The sequence below is a fragment of the Garra rufa genome, chromosome 3, assembly GCF_049309525.1.
Source record: "Garra rufa chromosome 3, GarRuf1.0, whole genome shotgun sequence".
Lineage (NCBI taxonomy): Eukaryota > Metazoa > Chordata > Actinopteri > Cypriniformes > Cyprinidae > Garra > Garra rufa.
The window spans coordinates 4487789-4498327 of record NC_133363.1 but is presented as its reverse complement, the minus strand read 5'-3'; the positions used below and the strand labels follow the sequence as shown (position 1 = coordinate 4498327).

General features: G+C 34.5%; 1 protein-coding gene across 3 annotated transcripts; it reads left to right on the top strand.

The window, feature by feature from the left end:
- Positions 1–370: 370 nt before the first annotated feature.
- adcyap1a (adenylate cyclase activating polypeptide 1a) lies at positions 371–7220 on the top strand. Of its 3 annotated transcripts, none has more exons than XM_073836814.1 (7): positions 371–668; positions 859–954; positions 2123–2257; positions 2433–2537; positions 4208–4342; positions 4740–4860; positions 6776–7220. In XM_073836814.1, the coding sequence occupies exons 2-7, from the start codon at positions 860–862 to the stop codon at positions 6782–6784; spliced, it is 600 nt and encodes a 199-aa protein (XP_073692915.1). In that variant the 5' UTR covers positions 371–668; position 859; the 3' UTR covers positions 6785–7220. The 3 variants fall into 3 exon arrangements, with proteins under 3 accessions (XP_073692915.1, XP_073692916.1, XP_073692917.1); XM_073836815.1 differs by having other exon boundaries at positions 844–954; XM_073836816.1 differs by having other exon boundaries at positions 371–672.
- Positions 7221–10539: the final 3319 nt, after the last annotated feature.

Here is a 10539-nt window from a genome sequence, read left to right as displayed (position 1 = left end):
CATATTTTTTACTTTTTGAATCCTATTTGAAGTAAAAGTTAATTTTTAACTAAGAGTTTCAATTACTTATATGCACTTGGAAAATATACCATTTATAAATGAAAATGCTATAGATGCCTCAAAAGGATAGCAGCCTAATACCCAAATTTAACTTATGCATGCAAAAATGCATAAGGTTTTCTTTTAGGGCTTAGGGCTTAGGGGATATAATGTACAGTTTATACACTATAAAAATCATTACGTCTATGGAAAGTCCCATAAAACATGGAAACCCAAGGTATATTTGTGTCTGGAGGAAGGAAAAGTACAGTGATGTCTCTATAATAAGGGAGGATGACGTCGACGGAGTCTCTAAAAGTGGGGAGTGAAAAGGGTCCAGAAGAAGGAGCTGCAGGAATAAAACTCGCGATGCTATAATGAGAGATGAAGGCAAATGATAACTCGTTTCATATCCGTTCGACTGTCATTACAGAGAGGGAGAGACCTAAGAAAAAATCCGTTCTGAGCTCATAAGGATAACAATTTGACGCGTAGAAAAGTTTAAAGAGCAGACTGGGAGAGAGAGAGAGAGAGAGAGAGAGAGAGAGAGAGAGGGTGTGAAGGAGAGAGCGCGACATTTTCATCTCATTGTCGTTGCAGCCTCTACCGGACCGCATTCGTCCGCTGCCGTAAGTATGTCAACCCCTGCTGGAAGAGAACCAGTAGCCTATATTATGTGAACCATAATTAATTTTGAGATCAATGTGGGTTGCTTTGAGACTCTAGATGTACTTAAAGCATCATTTTAGTCATGCTGCCATTAAATTAATAGATTTAAACATCTCTCTGTATACTCATTTACAGCTTTATCTTCTACAGAATGATGACAAGCAGCAAAACGACTCTTGCTTTCCTCATCTACGGGCTCCTCGTACAATGCAACGTGTGTTCTCCGTTGAGCTATCCCAACATCAGGTTTGTAAACTTTACACCTGTCTCAACTAACGCTCAGTAAAGAATTGCATTTTGAGGATTTCGAGTCTGTTGAGCAGTGAAAGGACTATATATACCATAAGACTGTAAAATAAGCTAAATAAAACATTAGGCGTCTTTTTTGGCATTGTATCTAAAAAATATGTGACATATGTGAACAAGTAATACACACTTAGGACGTGTTTCATTGTTTATCATTCTTACAAATAAAAGTTCCAAAATGGATTTTTCGCAACGATGCCACAGAACTAAGAAACCGTTCTAATATTCTGAAGATCCCTTTTCTACTTTAAAAACGTTTGTGCTTTTTAAAGGTTCCAGTGATATTAAATGTTGTTCAAAGAACCATGTATGTGACACTGGACCACAAAACCTGTCTTAGGTATAGCACGGGTATTTAATAGCCGACAATACACTTAAAATGATCGATTGCCAAAAATCCTTGGATATCAAGTAGCCTAAAGATCGAGTTCAATGAAGACATTTAGTAAATTTCCTACTGTAAATACATCAAAACTTAATTTTTGATTAGTAATAGCCTATGCATTGCTAAGACCTTCTTTAGGACAACTTTAAAGTCGATTTTCTCAATATTTAGATTTTTTTGCACCCTCAGATTCCAAATAGTCGCATCTTGTCCAAATATTGTCCTATCCTAACAAATCATACATCAATGGAAATCTTATTTATTCAACTTTCAGATTATGCATTAATCTTATTAGATGATTTATGACTGGTTTTGTGGTCCAGGGTCACGTATGCCAATAAAAACCTTTATTTTTAAGAGTGTGAACGTGCTTTGTTTCGCGTAAAATCGAACGATTGAAAGTTCAAAAGTGAATGCGCTTTAATTAGAAAGTATGTTTGATTCAGTTTTTATAACATGGTTTTATTATGATCTTAAAATCAATCATTTTGAAAGATACGCTTATTTGTTAAAGAAACTAAACTTAAACGCAATTTTAATGAAATTTACATTTACATTTATTCATTTAGCAGACGCTTTTATCCAAAGCGACCTTTACTATTTTGTTTTTAGCCTATATAATAGTAGGTTATGCATTTTAAATATTTAGAGCACTTTTAGGCTAAATCTCCCAAAAGTGTGCGAATGAAATGACTTCATTTTTTTTTTTTTTTTTTTTTGCAGAATGGAGACTGCTGGATTTGACGAGGAGGGAAACTCATTAACGGATCTAACCTTTGACAGTGACCAGATCACTATCCGAAGCTCTCCTTCAGTTACTGAAGACGCATACACGTTATATAGTCCTCCATCGAAAAGGTGACCACGCTTCTTTCTTCCCGAACTCATATTCTATTTCTAGGCATCCCTAAATGTGCCGGTTTGTTAATCGATATGATGATATTGCAAATTAGGTTGCTTTGCAACATCTGATCTCTCTTTTGACCACCGTTGATATGCTGTTGTACAATCTATTTGGCATTTTGTCACCCAGAATGGAAAGGCACGCTGATGGGATGTTTAATAAAGCCTACAGGAAAGCGCTTGGTCAGTTATCAGCTCGGAAATACCTGCATACACTGATGGCAAAACGCGTGGGGTAAGAACTGTATCTCTTTTATGCATTTCTCTTCTTCGCGTTCTCATCTTCATTTGACTTACAACTTTTTGTCCATGCTATAAAACGCTATATCAACTGTATATCTGGTGTAAATTGGCTGTTTCGAGTGTCTGCAAGAATAAGGGGGCGTTCACATGGGGCGAGTTCTTGCTTTTAAAAACCGCTTGATGGTGCCGCCGCGCGTTTTTTCAAATTTCAAAATTTTCAAACCAAACTCTAATCGACTAAAGAATCCGCCAAAGATTTTTGAAACATAGACCGACATAAAGGATCCTGTGTGATCTCATTTTTAGTGACAAAAAGATGATTATGATTATTTATTTGCATTAAAATGATAAGATCAATTAATCATTAGAGCAAAATATAAATTGATTAAATAGATAAAAATGCCATATCCCCTCTATATATGGTGTACGCTGACATGCATTGGCTGTTTCGAGTGTCTTTTGGGGTATGGTTTTCGACATTATCAATTTTGGGGTATGGTATTCGACTGTATCAATTCTATATAGGGTTTACATTGGCATGAATTGGCCTTTTCGAGTGTCACATGCTGAAAAAATAAGGGGGCATTCACACAGAACACGTTGTTGCTGTTAAAAACCTTCAATGGAGCGAAACGAAACGGAAAACAAAGCAGGACTTTGTTTGACATGACATGTTTTTTCAAATGTGAAACCATTTTTTAAAACCAAACTCGAAGCAAGGCATCTTATCATAAAGCATCTTGTGTGAACAGCCCATGTCACATTACGCACAACTTTTTATGGAACCTGGAACGTATTCCTAAATGACAATTTGACAATTTATTAACATTAAAATGATACAATTAATTAATTATATAGATCAGTGCTATAAAAAAAAATGCTATATCAATGGTTTATCCTGGCATGAATTAGCTGTTTCAAGTGTCTTTTCGGGGTCCAGTTCTTGACCTTTTGAAAGAATAAGGGGGCATTCACACAGGATGCGTTCATGCTGTTAAAAAACGTTCAATGGAAAACCAAACTCCAAGCGAGGCTAAAAAAAATAACGATCCACCAATGATTTGCCAAGACTTGTGAAACTTCGACCAACACAAAGCTTGCTGTGTGAACAGCCCATATCTGTCACTTTTCACACAACTCATTTTAATATATATATATATATATATATATATATATATATATATATATATATATTCTAGAACGTCCCAGCAGGCACTGAACGTCAATATAATGTCAAGTTAACATTGAACGTCAGACAGACGTCGCATATTGATGTGAATGAAAATTGGATTGACATCAGTTTTTGACGTCAATTTGACATTGACTTAATGTTGGATTTTGGTTACACAACCTAAAAACAACAAAATATCAACATTAGTTGACGTTGGCATTGGACATCAAATTAATGTTCACATTGAATTGAAAATGTAACCAAATAACAATGTCTCATGACGTTATGTGCCTTCTGGGGTATTCATATCCTAAATTGGATATCCTAAATATTATTAAATGAAACAGATTTTTACAGATAAAAAGATAATTATGATTATTTATTAACATGCAGACTTAAATCTAAAAAAAGTGACTTTCTCACAAACTAATTGTCAACCGTTTCTGTAATATACTGGGCTCTAGAACGCTTTGTGCTTTTTTCTAACGCAGAGGAGGAAGCACGATAGAGGACGAGAATGAGCCGCTCTCGAAACGCCACTCAGATGGGGTTTTCACGGACAGCTACAGTCGCTACCGGAAGCAAATGGCCGTAAAGAAGTATCTGGCCACGATCCTTGGCAAAAGGTATAGACAGAGATATAGAAGCAAAGGACGGCGGCTCGCCTATTTGTAGCCATGCGTCTATGAGCTCTTGGAGCAAGTTAGTCACTATTGAGACTACTATGAAGATGTGTTATTTATAAACATGTACTTATGTATGAAGTGAAGACATTAAAGTGAATATTTTGATAATAATATTGTTTTGATCTTCCTTGTGGACCAGTCGCTTAGTTTTACCAATACTAACAATACCACTTATTTACTTGTTTATTTATTCATGTTTGTTTCAACACCTTGTCTATTCAATCCACCAGTCTGAATATGAGTAAATAAATAGTCTGAAAGACAATCACTACATTGAATGATACCTTCCTTCTTTCACGCCTGACATTAAGAAAGAAGTTTTTTTTATTTACAACAGCCCTGAAGACTTAGATTTGCACCAATTTCTACAAGACGTAGACTTTGGTGTGCTCCCGGATGGGGATGAGATTGAGGCATTTTTGTTGGATTGGCTGAGACAGTTCCCTCCTGAATTCCCGGTGAGTTTTTAAGGCTCGATGCCATAGCGCTTTTCTGAGGGCTCTCTCTCATCCCTTCCATGCTCTTTTACTCACATGAAGTTCTTCCTACTTTCATCTATGGCCTAAATCTCACAAGCCATTCAACGCACTTTTCTTTCTTGCAAAAACCTCTCTATACCTTAACTTTTCCATATATCTGAAAAAATGAGCCCCTTCAAGACCTGTTCACACCAAAGATGATAAGTTCACCCCACAACTATAACGATAACGGCACGGAGTAACAATATCGTTGAAATCTTTAGACTTTAGTAAATTTGAGCACTTAAAACAGCAGATGACAAAAGTATAGCTCATGTTGGATTGGACATTAATATATGACCCTGGACCACAAAACCACTCATAAGGGTCAATTTTTTTCAAACTGAGATTTATACATCTGAAAGTTGAATAAATAAGCTTTCCAGTGATGTTTTTAAGATAGGACCATATTTGGCCGAGATACAACTATTTGAAAATCTGGAATTTGAGGGTGCAAAAAAAAAAAAAATCTAAAATATTGAGAATACCACTTTTAAAGTTGTCCAAATGAAGTTCTTAGCAATGCATATTACTAATCAAAAATTAACCTTTAGTATATTTATAATAGGAAATTTACAAAATATCTTAATGGAACATAATCTTCACTCAATATCCTATTAATCCTAATGATTTTGGGCATGAAAGAAAAATCAATAATTTTGACCTGTTCAGTGTATTTTTGGCTATTGCTACAAATGCAGTAGTCAACATTTAAAGTTTTCAAAAAAGTTAATCAAAGTTGTCCTTAGACATAGTTTCAGGACAACTCTGATGAAAATGTTTGATCCGCTTCAAATGTTGACTACTGTATACCTGTGCTACTTAAGACTGGTTTTGTGGTCCAGGGTCACATATAGTAATCATTATATTTGTTTGTATAGTTATCGTTTTTGGTGTGAACTGAACAGGTCTTTTCTGTCCATATAAATGTGAATTAAATCTGAATCTTCAAATGCTGTGATTTAAAAAGATGACTTGTTTTAAACTATGTCCAGTCCTTTCTACTTTTCACTTAGTATGTAGTTGTTCCTCTTCGAAAACATCTTACAAAAACTTAAGTCCAGATTAGATTACAGTGGTATCAGAATTACAGTTTAAATGTTTCTTTCTTTGTTTTTTTTTCACAATTTCTGTCTTTCTCACATTGCCCACTTTCATATCAGTGTGAAATGTCTTTGTCTATTACCATAAAGCTGCTCATTAATGCAGACTTGCCTCTGCATCTTAGAGTTTTCTGTCGCATCTGTGTGGTTGTAAGTATCAGTAGGTTGGGTATGACATATGTGACCCTGGACCACAAAACCAGTCATAAGGGTCCACTTTTGGAAATTCAGATCTGAAATCTGGCCGAGATACAACTATTTGAAAATCTGAAATCTGAGGGTGGAAAATAATCAAAATATTGTCTAAATTAAGTTCTTAGCAATGCATATTACTAATCAAAAATTAAGTTTTGATATATTTTTACGGTAGGAAATTCACAAAATATCTTTATGGAACATGATCTTTACCTAATGAACCTAATGATACCTAATGCTTTTTTGGCATAAAAGAAAAATCAATCATTTTGACCCATACAATGTATTTTTGCCCATTGCTACAAATATACACTTTCTATTTATGACTGGTTTTGTGGTCCAGGGTTTATCCCTTTTTGCATTCAAGACAAAGAATATTCTGAAAGACGAAATAAAAGGCAATGTGTTTTGAGGTAAATCCAACTGGTAAAGTCATTCCTCTGACTTAAGCTTGTTAGTGATATGTACATGTTTGCATATGCATATTATGATGTGTGTGCGTGTGAAAGGGCGAACATGTGAAATCAATCTGTGTTTAATTCTGCATTCTCCTGCAGGCTTTGTGACACAGGAGGCAGCTAGCGGCTTGGGTGCCTTTGCTTCATCTTTAAAATGGCCACCAATTTCAGATGGCACATTAGTGGCCCTCCAAATGCTGCAATCACCTGCTCACACATTTCCTATTTCTCACATAACATGATTTGTTCAAACGCCACCTGGCTTTCCGGTTATTCGATTTAACTTCTCTATGCATAATGTGTGGTAGCGATCTGTACGGCATTCATTAAACATTCTCAGCCTTGAAACTCATTTTGTGTGCAAAGACTAATAGTGCCCAAAGCCTTACTTAAACATTAAGATGAATCTCTATGTCTTGTGTTGATCGATAGTACAATAACACATGGGAGCCGCACAAGGTCACCATTATATATATACATGTAAGAAACAAAACAAAACGGAAAAAAAACAACTGTGTTGTAATATTTGTATGAATAAATTTTTGTAAACAACAATTTCGTCTAATCTTTGAGGATTATGAGGAAAGCAAAGCCCCCAATAACACAAATAAAAACCCTTGGATCACAAATACATATATAAGTAAATATAACACATAATGCAAATATTTTAAAGATCACTTCATCACAAACAAAATGTGATATACCATCAATAAATATAAATTTAAAAAAAAGTATGATGTCAAATATTTTGAAAAATAATCAGTCGAAACACACGCTTTTGTACTAATATGTGACCCTGGTCTTAAGTAACACAGGTATATTTGTAGCAATAGCCAAAAATACATTGTATGGGTCAAAATTATCAATTTTTCTATTATGCAAAAAATCATTAAGCTATTAAGTAAAGATCATGTTCCATGAAGATATTTTATACATTTTCTACCATAAATATATCAAAATTTAATTTTTAATTAGTAATATGCATTGCTAAGAACTGTTTTTTCTAAATATTTCAATTTTTTTTGCACCCTCAGATTCCAGATTTTCAAATTGTATCTTGGCCAAATATTGTACTATCTAACAATACCATACATCAATGGAAAGCTTATTTATTAATTATTTATGCTCACTTTTTTTATACTAATATGTGACCCTGGACCACAAAACCAGTCTTAAGTAACATGGTTATATTTGTAGCAATAGCCAAAAATACATTGTATGGGTCAAAATTATCAACTATTTTATGCCAGAAATCATTAGGATATTAAGATTGTGTTCCATAAATTCCCAACCATAAATATATCAAAACTTAATTTTTAATTAGTAATATGCATTAATAAAAATTTCATTTGGACAACTTTAAAGGCGATTTTCTCAATATTTAGATTTTTGTTTTTTGCACCCTCAGATTCCAGATTTTCAAATAGTTGTATCTTGGTCAAATATCGTCGAATCCTAACAAACCATACATCAATGCAGCTTATTGAATCAGTGAAAGCTTATTTATTCATGATTGATAATAATATGTACCTTTAAGATACAAATATGGATGTTTAAGGTACAAAGGTGTACTTTTTAAAAGGTATTGCCCCTAGTGACTGCTTTTGTACTTTTTTCTGAGAGTGACACAATAAGCAAGAACAAAAGTAAATAACAATAAGGGTTTCATGTAACTGCTATCTAATAAAGTGAAATATTTAATTGCTTACATAAAAGCAGAGCTAAAACTCTACAATAGCTGGCAAAAGAGAAAGTACAGATTAGAGGTCGACCGATATTGGTTTTTACCGATACCGATAGCTAGGTTGGACCACGCTGGCCGATACCGATTAATTAACCGATAGTTTTTGAAAATGGATATTGAAGGCCAACTAAAATAGTGCTCTACTATTTAAAAAAATAAATACTAAACCATACTTTGTAAATGAATAAAAATATTAATATTAATTATAAATTGATCATTAAAGTTATTTCATAGTTCATTAATGTTAACAAAATGAACTTCGAAATTTAACAACATATCAGTAAATGTTGAAATTAACACTCTAACAAGGAACAACACTTCTATTCTACAGCTTTCATCAATCTTAGTTGATGTTACAAATGGGCTCATTGTAAAGGGGTGGGAATCTTTAAATTTTAACATTTTTTTATTATATAAGCAGGCTGCTTTTTAAAATAATTACTTATTTAAAATTAGTGTTCTTTAAGTGTCGGCAAGTTTACAGAAATAGTTTTTTTCTTTTTCGTTTGATTATTACAGATGAGATCAGACAGAGGCTGCTTTAACAGGCTGCATTCAAACGAATGCACAGATCTATTTCGATGTATCAGATGTTTTGTCCTGCTCTGAAAACATAACTGACTGTGTGTACATCAGTTTCGTATAAAAGTATTTGAAAATCCAAGTGCATTTAACTGCATCTGCAATCAAGCTTTTTAGGACGAACAAACACAAAGAGCAATTGAAAGTCTGTCAGTGCATCTAATAGTACTGCATTATAAACGGCAGAAATGAAGGCACATGTAAAGTCAAAAACTGCGATTGATAGCTCACACTGTCAAACAATACACTTAGCTCACTGTGGAAATTCTGTGCAATGAAGCCAGCCGCGTTTCTGACGCGCACGCGTGCCATATGCGGGAAAAACACACGCTCATTGAAGAGAGGATTGAGGTGCGTCGGAGAATCTATTTTTCACCCACCCTTTAATGAAACCGAACAAAAGTGCAGCGCTGTGTTGCGCGGACAACTTGCAGGTATCACACACACACAGGACGCGTTGTATAGTTCAAGCATAAATCTAAAACAGTTTATTTAATCACCAAACGGGCAAATGTTTACTTCAAGAATGATCAAAAAAGCGGCAAAGGTTAGTTTAAACATGAAACGGAAAGAGAAAGTGCGATCTATATTGCAGCCATTTCAGAAACAATTTCTTTTCTGTTTTACATTTATGTTAAAATATTATTTGTTTTTGTTTTGTTTCAGTTTAATATGTTAATTACGAAAGAAGTTTGTGTAATTTGTAAATGTCATAAAGGACGTGGTATGAATTGGACGGCAATACGCCAGGAGAATTGGAGAGGGTCAGACACAATTTTTGACAACTTCGTACGTTTTTATTTGTGGAAAATCCCTTCTTTAACGAATTTCGTTTTGTATTATTTTTATCTTAATTTTTAATAGATATTTTTGTTGATCAGTTATTAAAATCAAATAGGAACAGGAAAATGGCATTGTGAAATAAAGTGCGTAACAAGATGCAAACTCACCATGCTTTAACGGCCTGAAGAAAAGGCTAAAACATAAATTATAGCTCTGTATTAAGCATACAGACTTAATTAGAGCTACAGAAATACAAATAGTTTGCTTAAATGCAATCTTTATGAACGATGTAGGAAAGATGTGTAATGTAAAACTATGGCGCGCTGTGACTGATTTTGTCGGCTGAATGAACACAGTTTGCTTTCTCATGTTTTTACACCTGCAACTTTGCTGGCTAAGAATATAAACAGCTGGATATAAATCAATACAAATATATGGTAACAATCCTGGCATTAAACATTGGTCTAGGGCCTCTCATATAACCTCTCGTATAACCTCTCATACTCCATGACAGCGGAGCGTGAGCCGCTTCAGCAAAGAACGCAACCCGGAAAAACTATCGGCAAGGATTTTTGCCGATAACCGATAGTTCGGCCAATCAACTATCGGTGCCGATTAATCGGCAAAACCGATACATCGGTCGACCTCTAGTACAGATGTCTGTATGTATTGGTGTGTGTTCACCCACTGGGCTGTGACTGGTGTTATACAGTGAAGAGACGCAGGATTAGGAGAACCTTTTAGTTCCCGTCAG

What these genes read in the sequence shown, in the direction of transcription:
- adcyap1a (XM_073836814.1), top strand. Translation starts at nt 860, where the DNA reads ATGATGACAAGCAGCAAAACGACTCTTGCTTTCCTCATCTACGGGCTC. An exon ending in TTGAGCTATCCCAACATCAG is followed by an intron (nt 955 to 2,122) that starts GTTTGTAAACTT and finishes TTTTTTTTGCAG; the next exon opens with AATGGAGACTGCTGGATTTG. An exon ending in TATAGTCCTCCATCGAAAAG is followed by an intron (nt 2,258 to 2,432) that starts GTGACCACGCTT and finishes TTTGTCACCCAG; the next exon opens with AATGGAAAGGCACGCTGATG.